The sequence below is a fragment of the Callionymus lyra genome, unplaced genomic scaffold (genome assembly GCF_982586985.1).
Source record: "Callionymus lyra unplaced genomic scaffold, fCalLyr1.hap1.1 HAP1_SCAFFOLD_89, whole genome shotgun sequence".
Lineage (NCBI taxonomy): Eukaryota > Metazoa > Chordata > Actinopteri > Syngnathiformes > Callionymidae > Callionymus > Callionymus lyra.
Genome location: NW_028258586.1, coordinates 166,768 through 188,550, shown reverse-complemented (window position 1 = coordinate 188,550; position 21,783 = coordinate 166,768). Strand labels below are relative to the sequence as shown.

Sequence of the window (21,783 nt, the reverse complement as noted above, 5' to 3'; positions counted from 1 at the left end):
GCTGCTCCAGTATTTGGTGAATGTTGGATCATCTTACGCTTTATCTGGACCGAGACCACCAGAAGCAACAGTGACCCACAGGGTTCAGGTGTTGATGGCATCCCTGACTCTGGGTCGGTCGACAACATCCCTGGAACACTCTTGTCGCTCTGAGCGCTGGAGAATGAAAGTGTTTCTATAAACAAGAATCTATTTATCATCCGTCTGTGTGAACATCATGGATTATTGTCAATGAAAGACAGAAAAGTCAGCAGTTTGGTTCTGCTCAGGATATGCATAATAGATGTTTATTTGTTAGTTGACAGTCTGGGTTAGTCTTCAGATACAGTTCAGCGAGTACAATGCAGCAAGCAGGTACAATATCAGCACATCTCATAATTGCAGCCCTCAATCCAACCCTTTACATGGCCTTTGACCTTTAGCTAGATGCTCTGGTGCCAACATTTGCCTGTAGGTGATGACAATAGCACTGTTATTGTTATTATCCTTGTTATTACTTTAACAGCACAGGCTTCTTGAAAATAGCTTTGATGACGCGTCTCTTCACCACATGTTTATAAAAGAAGCTTCAACAGGATGATGGTCGTCAAGGTGACGTGTTGAGGCTGTTTTTATCCTTTGAATTGTATTTGAAACCATGTCAACTACATCAAGCAACATTGTTTAGTTTTACTGATTTATCAATCCTGGTTTAATGCTGTAAAAGAAAACTTGTAAAAAGTACCTTGATATTTAGTGCTCAGTGTTTTTGGCAGACGTGTCTAATGTGTTTCTGAGGGAATATCTTCAGTACTTTGACCGTCTTGGCAAAGGTTGAATACTTGCCTCTTAAAAACACTTTGCAGATTTATTCTGTACTTGTCGGATTTCAAATGCTTTCCATAAATCAAACTCAATCTGGTCGATCAAGATCTGATGGAGTCCAAAGAAAAGGCACTGACGTGAGCCAAAGGACCTCAACTGCTGTTTTACGAAAGAACTGACGATGCCTGACGTAGAAACGAAGACGGGGAGAATGAAAAATCCCTTCAGAGCTTCAACCATCGAACATGTACAAGTGAAGATGACCAGAAGTTGAAGGTTGGTCTAAACTATGAGCCAAGACTGTGAACCTGTGGAACCTGCTTGAGAAGACGAGCAGCAACAGCGTCACTTCAACAGAACCAGGTCCGTCCAGAACCATCAGTCGTCACGACCGTGAACACGTCTCTCAACAGTCAACGACGATCAGTCGCTTCTCTTGGTCTCAACAACAAAGTGGGAGAAGAGGCTATGATTCTAGTCAACCATCTAAGGAACCTACGGAGGGAGGATGGTGGCGTTTATGATACAAATGCTACAGCAAAGCAGCTCGTGGTGCTGCGGTGGCAAATCAAGTGAATAGAAAGGTTTTTATAAAAGCAATGAAATAATCAAAATGACAATCATAAGGTTCTATTTACATTCAGAGAACGATACATAAGGTTCTCATTTCTCCTCAATGACGTCCTGTGACTTCAACCTTGTGGTTTTGCTACAGAGAACCAGCTATGACCTTCAAAAATGTTTCTAAGTCTGCATAGGAGTCTCTGGTGGATCTGGTGCCGCGAGACGAAGCACGAGGACAAGAGACTCAACTGGACTCACTTAAGGCAACGTATCTCCTGAGGACGTTCACACGCGAACCCACTCCTGCTTCTGTAAAGAAGTGTCTCTGAGGTTCAAGACACAAGTAAGCATTAAATAAATAGCAACATCTGTCCAGGACACATGCATCGACATCTGTCCAGGACACATGCATCGACATCTGTCCAGGACACATGCATCGACATCTGTCCAGGACACATGCATCGACATCTGTCCAGGACACATGCATCAACGACACACAAGTGGCCACGAAACAACAACACGTTCTCACGCGTCACATGAACAATCTTCTGCTTCGCTCTCAGCGTCAGAACTGATGACTCGTGTAAACGTGGATGAAAAAGAGTCGTAAACAACACCAGACGAGTGGAATGTAGCGACATCATATATGTGTGTCAGTGGGTGTCACAGGCAGTGATACGAGTCCTTCTGTCCTAGGCGTGGGTTGGACAGTGAGAGTGTTTAGCTCGGACGACTCAAGATGGTCGACATGGACGGAGCGATGGGAGGAGGAGGGACGGCGTTGACAGGAGAGGCCGGTCCGGAGCTCTCATTTCCTGGAGGAACCGGTGCCCGACCGCTGTACTGGCCGATGAAGGAGCCGTCCTCGTTGAACTGGATGTCCACGCTGTCTCCGTACTCCGCCAACGAGTCGTCGCTTCCTAGTTTGCTGTCGCCACACAGAGACGGTTGGCTGTCGGAGTGTTTCTCCTCGGCGTCGCTGAAGGACCAGAGGCGTGGAAACATTATTGTTAGACAGAAGTTCTCTTGACGCCACAGAAGAACAAACACGTGCAACAAGCGAGTCGACGTACGACGTCCTCACCTCTCCAGAGATCTGAGGGCATGTGAGGAGGAAGCAGAGAGATGAAGCAACAAACACAACGGAATGTAAGGAGTAGAAAAGCGCTGCTGCTTAATTCTAAATAAGAAAAGATAAGAAGAGGAATTCTATCCAGCAATAAAAAATAATAATTTGTCATTCAATTTAAAATCTAGTTTTAAGCTCTATGCTGCCATCTGCTGGACACCACGGGCAGACACTCTTAATCACCTCAATCAAGGCAACCTGGTCCTCAAAGATCCAGTTGAACCAATGAGGTTTCAGCTGATCCACTGATTTCACTCCTAAGAAAACAAAACCTGCACCCGCTGCGGCTCTTTGAGGACCGGGCTGCCACCCTGACCTAAATGTTCCTTTTCAAAGCAATCTATAATGACAATGATTTTTCTATTAATAATTATTAAAAAGAGTCATGTCTCTCCATCACTTACACGAGAAGAAAGAAAATAAGTGAGCTCACCTGTATTCTCCAAAAGTCTCGTCCTTCATAGGCCGAGCTTCTGAGTCGACCTCCTTGTCCTCTTTGTCCTTCACTGTTTACAAATAATGACGTCATGCTTTTGCACGCTAGAGCAGGACAGGTGTGTCATACCTGCATATTTGCCTCCTTTGTTGCGTTTGATGAGGCAGAGGATGAGGAGGATGAGGATGAGCAGCAGAATCGCACTGATTAGTCCGATCAGCCAACCCTGGGCAGCGAAGCCACCCACGACATTGGAAGGTGCTCCAGACAGAAGAAGAGACGAATACATGACAAGTTTGAACTCATGTTTTATAAATATTAAGACTCTACCTGGCCCGATGGTGAAGGTCAGAACTTGCCAGGTACTGTCATTTCCTTGCATGATCCTGAGATGATATTCCGAGCCTGGTTCCAGGCCTGTCAGACTGTAAGAACCCTGTGACGAGTTTAAAACTTCGGACACTTCCCACTGACCTCCGTCTGTCGAACAGACACACAGTTTCAAAACCAGACTCCAGTTAAGACATGCTACCTTCTTACAGGTCTTCCTGCAGTATTCAATGTGGAACTCCTGGTTCCTCTCCCGCTCTCCAGGCACCCAGCTCAGGTTCAGGGATGTGTCAGATGGTACGATGCTGATGTTTGTTGGAGGAGCTGAAGGCGAACACAAGTTTGGAATCATTTAAAATCATTCAAAGGAAAAGATTTACCTCCGTCAAACAAGGTGGCGCCTCTCGCTCTGAGTGGAGGTCCGTATCCCGCCGCGGTCCGAGCGCTCACGTTGAAGATGTAATAGCTGCTTGGATCCAGCTGGTCCAGGTCCAGCTTGGTCACACTGGGGTCTTTGATGAACTCAATCTGCACCTCACCTTTTTGGTCCTTGGACTCTGCAGAAGAAACATGATGCCATCAAGAGAACTAGGACGATGACACTGTGAAGCCAACCGTTGCTCCATCAGATCACCTTGTTGGTACTGGACCATGTATCCTCGAAGGACTCCGTTAGTTTCAATTGGGAGGATCCAACGGAGGATCAAAGACTTTTCCGATCGACTTTCAAAAGTCAGTGATGCAGGAGGTCCAGGTGCTACACACGAACAAACACATTTAAAAGATGAAGCATCAACAAATCCTCAAGTTCTTCACGGTTCCTCACGTCCTTCTGGAGTATTGAAGTGAACGGGGGGCGATGGAGGACTTTCCCCTTTGCTGTTGAACACACTCATGGACACCTCGTATGGAGAGAAGAACTGCAGTCCTGACACTTCCTCCGAGGTCTTCATGCCGTGAACCACCACCACTCTGCTCTGTTTCTCTTTGCTTCGCTCAGACCTTCCTTCACGCTCTCTTCTTGTGTCATGGTGTCGTTCTCCAAGTGATCTCCGCCCCCTGTGATGTGGATCCAATCTCTCAATGTAGATCTAGATCAAAGAGACAACATCAAATTAAACATTTGTTTTCTGACAGAGTTGCTGATGTATTGCTCCAGTCATGACCTTGTATCCCAGCAGGCGACCTTGAACCCTCTGGGCTTCGTTCCATGTCAGTCTGATGGTGCTGTTGGTGACAGTGACTTTCACACCAGTTGGAGCTTCTTCTGGAACTGATAGAAACAAACAACCAACAGCAAGATTACCTTTGCAACATCTAAATATTACATCACTTTCCTCACCAATGCTCATCAGGTCAAGACAGACATGCACTTCCACCTAAAATTCTTACAACATAAAGGCTTTTTCGTGCTTGATTTTTTTCAAGTTGCAAAATGTCTTGACTAACCGTCTTCTCCTGAATGTCCGATCTCCTCCTTAGGTTGAGCAGCTGCACCCAGAGAGTTGACAGCCTGGACTTTGATCTCAAAAGGTGTGTAAGTTCCGGTGTTGTTGACATGGAATGGCGGGGATTTGACATATCCATGATCCCACTGACCGCCAGGTTCCCTCCATGACACCTTGTACTGGAAGTCCTGTCCATTATGCTGCCGCTTATGCATCTCCTGGAGACATTCTCTGTTAGAAAACGTATTTGGAGACAAAACGTTGCCAATAAACGACCTACATCCCATGTGATGACCAAACTGTTGGGGTCTGTGGACTGGCTGCGCACACCAGTGGGATTATGACGAGGAACTGTAACGAGGAACTCTCTATGAAACATGTGTTCAACCCCAAAACTTCCATGAAGCTCACTGACCGGCCGGTGGAGTGCTGTAGAAGACGGTCGACTCACTGGGATCACTGCGACCAACCTTGTTGACAGCAATGACCCGGAAACGGTAGGTGCAAAATGGGTGGAGATCCAGTTGCAGATGGTTTTCATCTCCAGATACTTTCTGAATCTCCTCCCACATCCACTTGCCCTCCTCTGAGTGCTGCTCCTCCCGAGCCTCCACGATAAACTCTGAAGGACCAAGAAAACTTTGCAACTTTTTTCAGAATGAAACAAACAAGTGAACTATTGTGTGGTTTCTGTCACCTGTGATGGGACTGTTGTGTGGTTTCCCAGCGATCCAGCTGAGGGTGAGACTCCAGTCTTTCACATCGGACAGAGCCAGGTTCTCTGGTGGATCTGGAGGTGCTGGGGTAACAAGGAAAAACTAAATCAAAAATGTCGCCAAACGTAATACCAGTCGACATTGATATTGTTGAACACATTTTCGTTTAAAAGTCTCAAGAAGGTTTTTAATGACTTCAATTATAAGCAGTTTAATAAATGTATTTGGCTTTTCCACAGTTCTTGGCAACATGGAATCAAAACTAATGAATCCTGTCAATCAATTCAAAACATGTAAAACATGAAAAACAAAGATTCTCACACAGGCAGAAAAGAAATACCTTCTCTTGATGTAGCTGTTGTTATATTTTGAATTTAAAAGTAATGCTGCATTTTATTTCTCATTTTTAATGACTTATTTTCATTACCTGTTACCAGCTAAACAATAATCTTGAAAACGTCTTTGTTAATAGTACAGATCCAATGATACATTTATCTGTATATATACATCACTGCAGAACAAAGACTGACCCAACACAGTGATGGAGCCGCTGGCCATCACCGAGTCCAGGCTGGTGGAGACTTGACAGGAATACTGTCCGTTGTCATCGGAGTTCAGGTCCGTCACCTTCAGGGTCCCATTGTTGAACACAGTGTATCTGTAGAATCATAGTGAATATCTCAACGATAAAGGACACAACACTTGGAAATTGTTTGGTAAAATGATTACAACGACAATGATGACAAAAAGCTAAATAGACATTTTATAGTAATGGTCTTACAATGAAAAGTGGATTTTCTTTTTTAAATGAAAAACAGCTTTTAAATGCTTTTGTCAACATTAATCCTCTTTAATTTATCTTTTACTTGGTACTCACTTGTCACTCAATGAGGATTCTTCCAGCATCCATCCGTCCTTCAGCCACACCACCTTGTAGTCAGTCAGTCGGGGGTCTTTGTTGAAAGTGCAGTCCAGGAAAGCTTGGCTCCCCCTGAGCTCCGCGACGTCCTGAGGCTCTGTCTCGATGACGGTCCGATCTGAAAACAGAGTCGCCCGAGTTAGACGTAACAGCCGGAGAGATATTGGCAAAATCAAACAGAAGCCGTTGACTTTCTTGTTAAAACTCACTGAAGACTTGAAGATGTGCCGTGATGGAGATATTTGAATGTGTGACGAAGCACAAGTAGTTTCCTGCATCATCATGAACCACGTCAGAAATCTCCAGGGTACCGTTGGTCAGCAGGGAAATTCTGTGGTCTGACAACAGAGGACTGGGATCCTGACCCTCCCTGCAGCAAACACACTTCATTAAGGCTTTCATTGGAAGTACTTAGACTCTTCTATCACTGCAAGTCATCCATCAGGGCCAGTGTTTCCTGGCAGCAAATGAATAAATGATGAAAGGAACATTTAGATACAACAAGAAAGAAATGATGAGTAAAATGTTCATTTATAATATTCATTACACAAACAAAACAATCCATAAATAAATGCTAAAAACAGTTTTATTATATTTTGTTAAAACAGGGTTTTTATTTGGTAACGTGTATTTAGGAGTTCTTCTTAAGAAATATGATCTCTTGTTGATGCAGCCATTTTTAAATGGCCTCTTGTAAGAAAAATATTGTCTATTAAAGTAACCACTTGGAGGCGCTAGATAGCCAATACACATCCTCCAGAAGGAGGTCGCTCTTGGCCAAAGTACTCCTCAGTCCATGTGAGCGTTGATAAAATGCATCATCTCGAGTAAATCAATATCTGAAAATAAAAACTTGTTTTTGCTAAACATATCGGAGCCTCAGTGGTGATACTCGTATGTCATGATACTAGTATGTTGTAATACTTGTATGTCAAGATACTTCTATGTCACGATACCTATATGTCACAATACCTGTATGTCGTGAGACTCGTATGACTAGATACTCGTGTGTCCAGATATTGGTATATTGTGATTTTGTATGTCATGATACCACTTTGTTGTGATACTCGTATGTCACGATACTCGTAAGTCGTGATACTCATATGACTAGATACTCGTATGTCACGATACTTGTATGTTGTGATACTGTATGTTGTGATACTCCTATGTCGTGAGACTTGTATGACTAGATACTCATGTGTCCAGATATTGGTATATTGTGATTTTGTATGTCATGATACCACTTTGTTGTGATACTCGTATGTCACGATACTCGTAAGTCGTGATACTCATATGACTAGATACTCGTATGTCACGATACTTGTATGTTGTGATACTGTATGTCAAGATACTCCTATGTCGTGAGACTCGTATGACTAGATACTCATGTGTCCAGATATTGGTATATTGTGATTTTGTATGTCATGATACCACTTTGTTGTGATACTCGTATGTCACGATACTCGTAAGTCGTGATACTCATATGACTAGATACTCGTATGTCACGATACTTGTATGTTGTGATACTGTATGTCAAGATACTCCTATGTCGTGATACTCGTATGATCCATGTCACCTCGGGCTCCGTACAAATATACGTTTGCAGGACAGAAAAGTTGATTTAGTTGCAACTGAATAGTGGGTCAGTTGCAGCTCGAGGTGTGGCTCCATGTTCCCTTCACTGCAGAACCAGCTGCAGCAGCAAGAGAAGAGGGTTGAGTGACAGTTAGAGACAAATCTTACCATGTGACGTGTGGTCGGGGAGAACCGAAGGACTGGCAATGCATCTCAGCGTTCTTGCCTTCTGCTACTTTGTACACGACGCCGTCGGTCGACAGGATCTGAGGAGGAAGCTCTGAAACATACAAAACCATTTCAAATCAACAATATGTTGATGAGCAAAGGTCAACGAAAGGGTGGAGGAGTTTCACCGATGACGTAGAGGTAGATGTTGACGAGGATGGAGCCGTGTTTGTTGGTGGCTTCGCACTGATACACTGCTGTGTCGGAAAACTCCACATCCGCCAGTTTCAACACTCCCATGGTGACGCTTCTCCGCGGCTCGTCGTCCACGGCTGCAGCATTTACAAGAAAATACTTTGAATATTTTCACCGAGAAAAGCATCAAAGGTTGTCTCGACGTGTTTTGTCGGAGCAACAACGTTCAAAAACAGTTTTCATTCAACAGTTTCACTCCTTCCATTGGAATCAAGAGACAATAGAAAAGTCTGGACACATCGATGTCAGGAAATCTTCTCTCAGAGACACTTTGTGGTCAAAAAACCTCGCAGTTACTTCTTCAAAGCAACCGCTGCCGTTCTTACAGTCAATTAGCACTCGAGCCATCAGGAAGTGGTTCAAGCAAGTCAGGAAGTAGTTCAAGCAAGTCAGGAAGTAGTTCAAGCAAGTCAGGAAGTGGTTCAAGCAAGTCAGGAAGTAGTTCAAGCAAGTCAGGAAGTGGTTCAAGCAAGTCAGGAAGTAGTTCAAGCAAGTCAGGAAGTGGTTCAAGCAAGTCAGGAAGTGGTTCAAGCAAGTCAGGAAGTAGTTCAAGCAAGTCAGGAAGTAGTTCAAGCAAGTCAGGAAGTAGTTCAAGCAAGTCAGGAAGTGTTTCAAGCAAGTCAGGAAGTAGTTCAAGCAAGTCAGGAAGTGGTTCAAGCAAGTCAGGACTGAATGCTTGCTGAAGAACATCAAGGAACATTCTTGACAGTGAGAGTAAGCTCGATAGAACTTTAGATCTTTATATAAATAGTACACTTGTTTATGGTGAATTTAAGTTTCACTCATGACAGCACACACCAGCATGAACAGCTATTAGAACAATGTCTCTCCTGCTCTTGAACTTTGACCCCGTCTACCTGCCAGAGGCTGCCCGTTGATGCTCCAGGTGATGACGGGAGTGGGAACTCCTTCTGCCACACACTCCAGTCGCACCGTCTCCCCCGGAGCGTACAGCAGGTTCTGAGGATGCTTCAGCCAGTAGGGCGCCGCTGCAAACAAACATGTTGGTTCTGGACAGGTGAGACAGGTGTTCGGTGGGCGAGCTCACCTTCCACGCTCAGAGTGAAGGAGTGCTTGACGCGCCCGATTCTGTTGGCGGCCTCGCACTCGTACTCGCCGTCGTCCTTCTGACTGACGCTGTCGAAGTAGAGCCAGCGATTGTGATTCTCTGGTCGACCTCCCGTCTCCTCCAGCCTCCCGTCTTTCCTCCTCCACCTCACTGTGGGCGTCGGCCTGCGAGAGAAGGTTGAACAATTGAAGCCAGAGTTGATCTCGTCAACGGATCCAAGTTTTTCGCTTCGAGGCGACTTATGAAGAAAAACAAAAGTGTTGTTGAAACCAGACAAACGAAGAGAAAAACATTGTGATGTCCTCAGATATATTTGCAGTGACACTCACTGAGAAATTAGAATACACTTGATTGTTGTAATCAATACTAATGTACTACGTACCGGCCTTTAGGAATACACTCCAGTGTGACGCTGTGACCCTGCAGAGCCAAGACTGACGAGTGGCTGCTCGTGAAGATGAAGAGCTGTGGCTTCTTGTCGCCGACGACATCGTTGCCTGGAGGAGAAAGAAGGATCTTGTAGCAAATGAAGAGAAAGTGGGATCAAACGTATGATGAAGAGAAAGTGGGATCAAACGTATGAAGTGATGACTCACTGGTCAGGACGCTGAGGGACACGGTAGTGTCTGGTAAGATGGTTCTGGCTGCAGAGTACGCAGCGTTGCAGGTGTAGTCGTCTCTGCTGTCGCTCCTCGCAACGTTAGAAAAGTAGAAGTTCCCGTCGAGGCCGACCATCAGTCTGTCGTTCAGCCGGATGTGAACCATATCTGGAGCGACAGAGAATATCTAACATTTAGTGTCTGAACAGAACGATCATTCTCAATATTATTCTTAAAAATCCTCATTGATCATATCCCAGCTACTCAGGGTGAGAGGCAGCATCTATCCATCGATCCACAGTATATAGTATGAAAAAACACTTGTCATTGTAAGACTTTATCAGACAAATGTCAAGTGACTCAGAGAAATAAAAAAAACATCAAGATGGAAGTCAGTGACTTTCATTAGGTTAATGGAAGAGAGAGAGAGAGAGAGAGAGAGAGAGAGAGAGAGAGAGAGAGAGAGAGACATAGAGAGACAGAGAGAGAGAGAGGAAAGACAGAGAGACAGAGAGAGAGAGAGAGAGAGAGAGACAGAGACAGAGAGAGACAGAGACAGAGAAAGAGAGAGACAGGGAGAGAGAGAGAGACAGAGAGACAGAGACAGAGAGAGACAGAGACAGAGAAAGAGAGAGACAGGGAGAGAGAGAGAGACAGAGAGACAGAGACAGAGAGAGAGAGAGACAGAGAGAGAGAGAGACAGAGAAAGAGAGAGACAGGGAGAGAGAGAGAGACAGAGAGACAGAGACAGAGAGAGACAGAGACAGAGAAAGAGAGAGACAGGGAGAGAGAGAGAGACAGAGAGACAGAGACAGAGAGAGAGAGAGACAGAGAGAGAGAGAGACAGAGAAAGAGAGAGACAGGGAGAGAGAGACAGAGAGACAGAGACAGAGAGAGAGAGAGACAGAGAGACAGAGAGAGAGAGAGACAGAGAAAGAGAGAGACAGAGACAGAGAGACAGAGAGAGAGAGAGACAGAGAGACAGAGAGACAGAGAGACAGAGACAGAGAGAGAGAGAGACAGAGACAGAGACATAGAGAGACAGAGAGACAGAGAGAGACAGAGAGAATCAGAGAGAGAGAGAGACAGAGAGAGAGAGAGGAAAGACAGAGAGACAGAGAGAGAGAGAGACAGAGAGACAGAGAGACAGAGAGACAGAGAGACAGAGACAGAGAGAGACAGAGACAGAGACAGAGACATAGAGAGACAGAGAGACAGAGAGAGACAGAGAGAATCAGAGAGAGAGAGAGAGAGAGAGACAGAGAGAGAGAGAGGAAAGACAGAGAGACAGAGAGACAGAGAGAGAGAGAGAGACACATAGAGAGAGACAGAAAGAGAGAGAGACTCACGTTTGTCCATCCAGTGAATGAAGGGAGGAGTTGAACTCTCAGGGGGGTCACAGGTCAAGACGAGGCTCTCGCCCTCATACGCCGTCATTTGTATTTTCTGCTGCTTCAACACGACGGGTTGAGCTGAAGACACAGTTTCTATGTTTACAGGCTTTAAGAAGTTATTATAAGTTAGTATTGAACTAGTATTTAACAAGTACACAGTATTCATCGTATTATTGTATTTGACTGTGTGTGTTGTGTTTAAAAACATCAGATGTTAACAAACATACAACTGTTGATAAAGATTGTTTTCTTAGGAGGAAAATAACAACGATGAGTGACAGTTTGACAATATGTCGTCCATTACATCTTCATCTGAGGACACGACTTCCTGTTACTGCGCTGACATCATGCTTCGTCTCCCGGAAATGGTTTCCATAGCAACGAAAGATGAGAAAGCAGAACAGGTGACCTTTGTTGACCTCAAGAGTCGTCGCGTGAGTCGTAAACATGCGTGAATGTCAAGACAGGATTGTCAATAAAGCTTTTACTGCAACTCATGGTATATATGGTTTGAATACAAATACTAGCAACTCATGGTATATATGGTTTGAATACAAATACTAGCAACTCATGGTATATATGGTTTGAATACAAATACTAGCAACTCATGGTATATATGGTTTGAAGTATGTTTGAAGTGGTTTGTGTGTGTGTGTGTGTGTGTGTGTGTGTGTGTGTGTGTGTGTGTGTGTGTGTGTGTGTGTGTGTGTGTGTGTGTGTGTGTGTGTGTGTGTGTGTGTGTGTGTGTGTGTGTGTGTGTGTGTGACTCACGCTCCACGATGATCTTCACAGTGTGTGTCATGGCCGTCCCGAGAGCGTTGGAGGCGTAGCAGCGATAATGTCCCTGGTAGGTTTCTAGAGGCAGAGTCTGGTCCGCCTCGATGGTACCAGACCCGCTGAGCAAAGGTCCGAACTCCTCTCCATCCTTGACCCAACGGAAACTGACACCAGGAGAAATAAAGGTGTTATCTGCTGATGACACTTTGTTACTTTTGTAAAGAACAAACATAAATGGATCCAACAATAGGATGTAAACCAGTTACACACATCATCTCTCTGGAAGACACTAAACCAGTTACACACATCATCTCTCTGGACGACACTAAACCAGTTACAGAATCATGTTGTGTAGAAGAAACACGTACACGGGTCGAGGGTTTCCTGACGCTTCACAAGGCAGAACGACGTCTTCTCTGGAAAAGGCTGTGAAAGATCTCAGAAGCTCAGACTCGTGCGTCAGCAGCGGAGGCTGAGAAACTGAAAGAAGAAAACAGTGAAGAATCATAACTTCTATTTGTGGACGAGACTCGTTGAATCTTCTGCTGGTTCTGATCAACATAATTCCGTCTCATGATCGAAGAGACTTACTGTTGTGCACTTTATCTGTGAGTCCATGTGCAGCAGGAAGAAGAAGATACAGTTTGTTAAGAAGATACAGTTTAAGATACGGTTTGTTAAGAAGATACAGTTTGTTAAGAAGATGCAGTTTAAGATACAGTTTGTTAAGAAGATACAGTTTGTTAAGAAGATACAGTTTAAGATACAGTTTGTTAAGAAGATACAGTTTGTTAAGAAGATGCAGTTTAAGATACAGTTTGTTAAGAAGATACAGTTTGTTAAGAAGATGCAGTTTAAGATAAAGTTTGTTAAGAAGATACAGTTTGTTAAGAAGATACAGTTTGTTAAGAAGATACAGTTCATTAAGAAGATACAGTTTGTTAAGAAGATACAGTTTGTTAAGAAGATACAGTTCATTAAGAAGATACAGTTTGTTAAGAAGATACAGTTTGTTAAGAAGATACAGTTCTTTAAGAAGATACAGTTCGTTAAGAAGATACAGTTCGTTAAGAAGATACAGTTCTTTAAGAAGATACAGTTCGTTAAGAAGATACAGTTCGTTAAGAAGATACAGTTCTTTAAGAAGATACAGTTTGTTAAGAAGATACAGTTCTTTAAGAAGATACAGTTTGTTAAGAAGATACAGTTCATTAAGAAGATACAGTTTGTTAAGAAGATACAGTTCATTAAGAAGATACAGTTTGTTAAGAAGATACAGTTTGTTAAGAAGATACAGTTCTTTAAGAAGATACAGTTCGTTAAGAAGATACAGTTCGTTAAGAAGATACAGTTCTTTAAGAAGATACAGTTCGTTAAGAAGATACAGTTCGTTAAGAAGATACAGTTCTTTAAGAAGATACAGTTTGTTAAGAAGATACAGTTCTTTAAGAAGATACAGTTTGTTAAGAAGATACAGTTTGTTAAGAAGATACAGTTCTTTAAGAAGATACAGTTCTTTAAGAAGATACAGAGACATTGATCTCAGATCAATTTACATTTCTTGTGTGACCTTCATGTGACCTTCTCTATTTCACCTCCACCTCATCCTTCGCTTCTGTTTTCTCCTCTTTCTGATTCACTTTCATCCGAGAACAGCAAGATTCTACGATGACCTTTGAACTTCTGATCCTAAAAGTGTTTGTCCTTGAACTGCTGTCACTGAACGTATTGAACGTATTGATCCCATTCATTTCCTGGCATGAACCGACCAATGATGACGCGCAGTGACAAACCTCCATGCTTGACCAATCACAGCAGAGTGGGTGTGGTTATGATCAACAAGATTTCATCTCCAGAAAAACAATGTTTTCAGTGGGCGGAGCTTAAGATCATTTTCTAATGTCAATGTTTCAGTGAAGAGAGTTTTTTACAAACACACACTGATACAATAGAGTCACATATCACAACAACAACACACAAAAACACACTGATGATACAATAGAGTCACACATCACAACAACAACACACACACTGATGATACAATAGAGTTACACATCACAACAACACACACACTGATGATGCAATAGAGTCACACGTCACAACAACACACACACACTGATGATACAATAGAGTCACACATCACAACAACACACACACTGATAATACAATAGAGTCATACATCACAACAACACACACACACACACACACTGATGATACAATAGAGTCACATATCACAACAACAACACACACACACACACACACTGATGATACAATAGAGTCACACATCACAACAACAACACAGTTCTATCTATAAGAAATTGTTTGTTTTGTGTTTGTTGGAGAATCAACACAAATACTCACAGAAACATCACACACATGTGTTCGTGTGTTCGTGTGTTCGTGTGTTCGTGTGTACGTGTGTTCGTGTGTTCGTGTGTTCGTGTGTTCGTGTGTTCGTGTGTACGTGTGTTCGTGTGTTCGTGTGTTCGTGTGTTCGTGTGTTCGTGTGTTCGTGTGTTCATGTGTTCATGTGTTCATGTGTTCATGTGTTCACGTTTTCACGTGTTCGTGTGTTCGTGTGTACGTGTGTTCATGTGTTCATGTGTTCATGTGTTCATGTGTTCGTGTGTTCACGTTTTCACGTGTTCGTGTGTACGTGTGTTCGTGTGTTCATGTGTTCGTGTGTTCGTGTGTTCATGTGTTCATGTGTTCATGTGTTCATGTGTTCATGTGTTCATGTGTTCACGTTTTCACGTGTTCGTGTGTTCGTGTGTACGTGTGTTCGTGTGTTCATGTGTTCATGTGTTCGTGTGTTCGTGTGTTCACGTTTTCACGTGTTCGTGTGTACGTGTGTTCGTGTGTTCGTGTGTTCGTGTGTTCGTGTGTACGTGTGTTCGTGTGTTCGTGTGTTCGTGTGTTCGTGTGTTCATGTGTTCATGTGTTCATGTGTTCATGTGTTCATGTGTTCACGTTTTCACGTGTTCGTGTGTTCGTGTGTACGTGTGTTCGTGTGTTCATGTGTTCATGTGTTCGTGTGTTCGTGTGTTCACGTTTTCACGTGTTCGTGTGTTCGTGTGTTCGTGTGTTCGTGTGTTCGTGTGTACGTGTGTTCGTGTGTTCGTGTGTTCGTGTGTTCGTGTGTTCGTGTGTTCGTGTGTTCGTGTGTTCGTGTGTTCGTGTGTTCGTGTGTTCATGTGTTCATGTGTTCATGTGTTCGTGTGTTCGTGTGTTCGTGTGTTCATGTGTTCATGTGTTCATGTGTTCATGTGTTCGTGTGTTCGTGTGTACGTGTGTTCATGTGTTCATGTGTTCATGTGTTCATGTGTTCGTGTGTTCGTGTGTACGTGTGTTCGTGTGTTCATGTGTACGTGTGTTCGTGTGTTCATGTGTTCGTGTGTTCGTGTGTTCATGTGTTCATGTGTTCATGTGTTCATGTGTTCATGTGTTGGTACTCACAGTTGTCAGGGATCTGAATGGCTGCCTGAGCGAACAGAGGAGCAGAGGAGGAGAAGAAGGAGAAGAAGGAGTGGGGGAGGAGCAGGAGGAGCAGGAGGAGGGCTGGACAGCCCGGCCACCGATGTTGTGTCGCACACATCAAACCTGCTCACTCATCAACACACACACTGGTTTATGCGTCAGCCAGACACACACTCCAGGGAGCAGCTGTCGGGGTGAAGTGTGAGTGTGAGTCCACTGTGAAGGTTGTGTAGTTCACCACGACTGCAGCACAACAACCGATCTGTGAAGGAAGAAGGTGATGCGGGGGGGTGACCCCATGAACAAAGGAGGGATGAAAGAAGAGAAGAAATGTTCAGGATCAGGTTTGAACAAATGAATGAACATGAAAAGATTCTGTGTGTGTGTGTGTGTTGTGTATGATACAGAGAAACATCTTCCTCACTAATGACACAACAAAGCGAGTGTGTCTGTGTGTGTGTCTGTGTGTGTGTGTGTCTGTGTGTGTGTGTCGCTGCCAAATCAAGTGTTTCAATCAAACATCTTTTGTCTGCTTCCAGTGAAGACACTGACCCGTGACAGGAGGAGGATCTGCAGGAGGGTCTGCAGGAGGGTCTGCAGGAGGGTCTGCAGGAGGGTCTGCAGGAGGGTCTGCAGGAGGGTCTGCAGGAGGGTCTTTGTTTTCCACCTGAAACATCAGCATCATTGCATCACAGAAGAATCTTCTCAAAGCTCGTTCAGGGAAACCTTCTTATTGCTTCTAAAAATAGCAGCTCACGTGAAACTTTGATGAGGAGGATCTTTTTATTATTACTATATCATTATATTACTTTATTATTATATTATTATATTATATTACTATATTACTATATTATTATATTATTATATTACTATATTATTTTATTACTATATCATTATATTATCATATTATTATATTACTATATTATTATATTATTATATTACTATATTACTATATTATTTTATTACTATATGTAACGCTCTCCACCCACTGCACCTGAGCGTGGAGGAGCAGCTCCTTCAGGGGCTCAGGCCCCCCAGTGTAGGACGGAGCGTTATAGAAGGTCCTTCATCCCAACTGGTGTCATTTAACTCTTTACTTTAAATATCCTGATGCTAATCCGTAGTGTGTTTTTCTTCTCGTGTGTTTTTTCTTTTTTTTTCTCCGTTTTTATTTCTATTTTATTTTATTTTTATTCTATTTTATCTATACTCTATTTATATTACTATATTATTATATTATATATTATATTATATTACTATATTATTTTATTACTATATTATTATATTACTATATTATTTTATCACTATATTATTATATTATTATATTACTTTATTATTATATTATTATATTATATTATATTACTATATTACTTTATTATTATATTATTGTATTATATTATTATATTCTTTTATTACTATATCATTATATTATTATATTACTATATTATTTTATTATTATATTACTTTATTATTATATTATTATATTATATTACTATATTATTTTATTACTATATTATTATATTATTATATTACTTTATTACTTTATTACTTTATTATTATATTATTATATTATATTATATTATATTACTTTATTACTTTATTACTTTATTACTTTATTACTTTATTATTATATTATTATATTATATTATATTATATTATATTATTATATTCTTTTATTACTATATCATTATATTATTATATTACTATATTATTTTATTATTATATTACTTTATTATTATATTATTATATTATATTACTATATTATTTTATTACTATATTATTATATTATTATATTACTTTATTACTTTATTACTTTATTATTATATTATTATATTATATTATATTATATTACTTTATTACTTTATTACTTTATTACTTTATTATTATATTATATTATATTATATTATATTATATTATTATATTATAATTATATTACTTAAGGTTCCTGGCTCTATTATCTCATGTTTCTGTCGTGTTTCTTCTGCTACAATGACTTTACCTTTGAAACCATTGATTTGAAAACAAAGATCTCACTATTAACTACATTTTCTAACTTGTCCACTGAAGATGCTGACTCGTGATAACATCTGTTTCATGTGATTTAGTTGAATTGTTATTTAACTCACTACACACAGGACCCACAACACTCTGGGCCAGGAACAAACGCACAATTTTTCAGCTGGTTCTTGTCTTATTAAACAATTGTTGTTGCTAATGAACCTGAAGCTAACGTGTCAAGAGCATCTGCTGACCATTCAGTCCACAAAGAAGGATGACTGGGGTGAGGGGCAGGAGTGACAGCTGGTGTGTGTGTCGACACACACCCTCTCATTATGTTACACAACCTGTGCCGACACACACATCTCCATCGCTCACACACACAGAGATCATTAAAATGATTTATAGACACAAACCTTTAACGACAACAGAACTGTACGAGTGTATTTACTGTTGGAAATGGTTACAACTCCATAGGAAATACTAACCACACGCACACACACGCGCAAACACACACACACACACACACTCACACACTCACACACATACTCACAGACACACACACACAGACACACACACACACACACACATACTCACAGACACACACACACACACACACACATACTCACAGACACACACACACAGACACACACACACACATACTCACAGACACACACGCACAGAGACACACACTCACAGACACACACACACACATACTCACAGACACACACACACAGAGACACATACTCACAGACACACACACACATATACTCACAGACACACGCACACACATACTCACAGACACACACACACAGACACACACACACACATACTCACAGACACACACGCACACACATACTCACAGACACACACACATACGCACAGAGACACACACACACACACTCACAGACACACACCCACAGAGACACATACTCACAGACACACACACACACACACACATACTCACAGACACACACATACACACAGAGACACACACTCACAGACACACACGCAGATACAACACAAGTGAAGTTACAACAGATCCTGATACAACACAAGTGAAGTTACAACAGATCCTGATACAACACAAGTGAAGTTACAACAGATCCTGATACAACACAAGTGAAGTTACAACAGATCCAGATACAACACAAGTGAAGTTACAACAGATCCTGATACAACACAAGTGAAGTTACAACAGATCCTGATACAACACAAGTGAAGTTACAACAGATCCAGATACAACACAAGTGAAGTTACAACAGATCCAGATACAACACAAGTGAAGTTACAACAGATCCTGATACAACACAAGTGAAGTTACAACAGATCCTGATACAACACAAGTGAAGTTACAACAGATCCTGATACAACACAAGTGAAGTTACAACAGATCCTGATACAACACAAGTGAAGTTACAACAGATCCTGATACAACACAAGTGAAGTTACAACAGATCCTGATACAACACAAGTGAAGTTACAACAGATCCTGATACAACACAAGTGAAGTTACAACAGATCCTGATACAACACAAGTGAAGTTACAACAGATCCAGATACAACACAAGTGAAGTTACAACAGATCCTGATACAACACAAGTGAAGTTACAACAGATCCTGATACAACACAAGTGAAGTTACAACAGATCCTGATACAACACAAGTGAAGTTACAACAGATCCTGATACAACACAAGTGAAGTTACAACAGATCCTGATACAACACAAGTGAAGTTACAACAGATCCTGATACAACACAAGTGAAGTTACAACAGATCCTGATACAACACAAGTGAAGTTACAACAGATCCTGATACAACACAAGTGAAGTTACAACAGATCCTGATACAACACAAGTGAAGTTACAACAGTTCCTGATACAACACAAGTGAAGTTACAACAGATCCTGATACAACACAAGTGAAGTTACAACAGATCCTGATACAACACAAGTGAAGTTACAACAGATCCTGATACAACACAAGTGAAGTTACAACAGATCCTGATACAACACAAGTGAAGTTACAACAGATCCAGATACAACACAAGTGAAGTTACAACAGATCCTGATACAACACAAGTGAAGTTACAACAGATCCTGATACAACACAAGTGAAGTTACAACAGATCCTGATACAACACAAGTGAAGTTACAACAGATCCTGATACAACACAAGTGAAGTTACAACAGATCCTGATACAACACAAGTGAAGTTACAACAGATCCTGATACAACACAAGTGAAGTTACAACAGATCCTGATACAACACAAGTGAAGTTACAACAGATCCAGATACAACACAAGTGAAGTTACAACAGATCCAGATACAACACAAGTGAAGTTACAACAGATCCAGATACAACACAAGTGAAGTTACAACAGATCCTGATACAACACAAGTGAAGTTACAACAGATCTAGATACAACACAAGTGAAGTTACAACAGATCCAGATACAACACAAGTGAAGTTACAACAGATCCTGATACAACACAAGTGAAGTTACAACAGATCCAGATACAACACAAGTGAAGTTACAACAGATCCTGATACAACACAAGTGAAGTTACAACAGATCCTGATACAACACAAGTGAAGTTACAACAGATCCAGATACAACACAAGTGAAGTTACAACAGATCCTGATACAACACAAGTGAAGTTACAACAGATCCTGATACAACACAAGTGAAGTTACAACAGATCCTGATACAACACAAGTGAAGTTACAACAGATCCTGATACAACACAAGTGAAGTTACAACAGATCCAGATACAACACAAGTGAAGTTACAACAGATCCTGATACAACACAAGTGAAGTTACAACAGATCCAGATACAACACAAGTGAAGTTACAACAGATCCTGATACAACACAAGTGAAGTTACAACAGATCCAGATACAACACAAGTGAAGTTACAACAGATCCAGATACAACACAAGTGAAGTTACAACAGATCCTGATACAACACAAGTGAAGTTACAACAGATCCTGATACAACACAAGTGAAGTTACAACAGATCCTGATACAACACAAGTGAAGTTACAACAGATCCTGATACAACACAAGTGAAGTTACAACAGATCCAGATACAACACAAGTGAAGTTACAACAGATCCTGATACAACACAAGTGAAGTTACAACAGATCCAGATACAACACAAGTGAAGTTACAACAGATCCTGATACAACACAAGTGAAGTTACAACAGATCCAGATACAACACAAGTGAAGTTACAACAGATCCTGATACAACACAAGTGAAGTTACAACAGATCCTGATACAACACAAGTGAAGTTACAACAGATCCTGATACAACACAAGTGAAGTTACAACAGATCCTGATACAACACAAGTGAAGTTACAACAGATCCTGATACAACACAAGTGAAGTTACAACAGATCCAGATACAACACAAGTGAAGTTACAACAGATCCTGATACAACACAAGTGAAGTTACAACAGATCCTGATACAACACAAGTGAAGTTACAACAGATCCAGATACAACACAAGTGAAGTTACAACAGATCCTGATACAACCTGACGTCTGAATGGTAAGAACGTATAAGTTGCACAATAACAATAATAACTTTAATAACGCTTCCTCAGTTCTCTCCTCCTCCTCCTCCTCATCTTTCTCCTTCTCTTTTTCACTTCCTCTTCCCCTTCCTCAGTTCTCTCCTCCTCCTCCTCCTCCTCCTCATCTTTCTCCTTTTCTTTTTCACTTCCTCTTCCCCTTCCTCAGTTCTCTCCTCCTCCTCCTCCTCCTCCTCATCTTTCTCCTTTTCTTTTTCACTTCCTCTTCCCCTTCCTCAGTTCTCTCCTCCTCCTCCTCCTCCTCCTCATCTTTCTCCTTTTCTTTTTCACTTCCTCTTCCCCTTCCTTAGTTCTCTCCTCCTCCTCCTCATCTTTCTCCTTTTCTTATTCACTTCTTCTTCCCCTTCATCAGTTCTCTCCTCCTCCTCCTCCTCATCTTTCTCCTTTTCTTTTTCACTTCCTCTTCCCCTTCCTCAGTTCTCTCCTCCTCCTCCACGTTTGTTCTTCTTCCACATGAAGCATCAATCATTAGAGGGTGAGGCTCGCGGGCCTGCTGGGGTCCGTGAACGTTGAGCCAC

At 41.6% G+C, this 21,783-nt stretch overlaps 1 protein-coding gene across 3 annotated transcripts; it reads right to left on the bottom strand.

Moving 5' to 3' along the window:
- Positions 1-270: 270 nt before the first annotated feature.
- LOC148058343 (neural cell adhesion molecule L1.1-like) lies at positions 271-15,793 on the bottom strand. 3 transcript variants are annotated; one of them, XM_087782565.1, is made up of 27 exons: positions 15,640-15,793; positions 12,552-12,663; positions 12,178-12,347; positions 11,362-11,484; positions 10,010-10,180; positions 9,796-9,910; positions 9,393-9,577; positions 9,202-9,333; positions 8,278-8,421; positions 8,090-8,201; positions 6,556-6,716; positions 6,305-6,464; positions 5,958-6,085; positions 5,409-5,510; positions 5,127-5,333; positions 4,992-5,062; positions 4,713-4,929; positions 4,430-4,536; positions 4,090-4,354; positions 3,898-4,020; positions 3,644-3,820; positions 3,474-3,587; positions 3,264-3,413; positions 3,063-3,194; positions 2,931-3,003; positions 2,453-2,464; positions 271-2,347 (listed from the first exon to the last, which is right to left on the bottom strand). In XM_087782565.1, exons 1-27 carry the CDS (start codon positions 15,776-15,778, stop codon positions 2,089-2,091), a joined length of 3,861 nt encoding a protein of 1,286 aa, XP_087638691.1. In that variant the 5' UTR covers positions 15,779-15,793; the 3' UTR covers positions 271-2,088. The 3 variants fall into 3 exon arrangements, with proteins under 3 accessions (XP_087638691.1, XP_087638692.1, XP_087638693.1); XM_087782567.1 differs by having other exon boundaries at positions 2,269-2,347; positions 2,442-2,464; XM_087782566.1 differs by lacking the exon at positions 2,453-2,464.
- Positions 15,794-21,783: the final 5,990 nt, after the last annotated feature.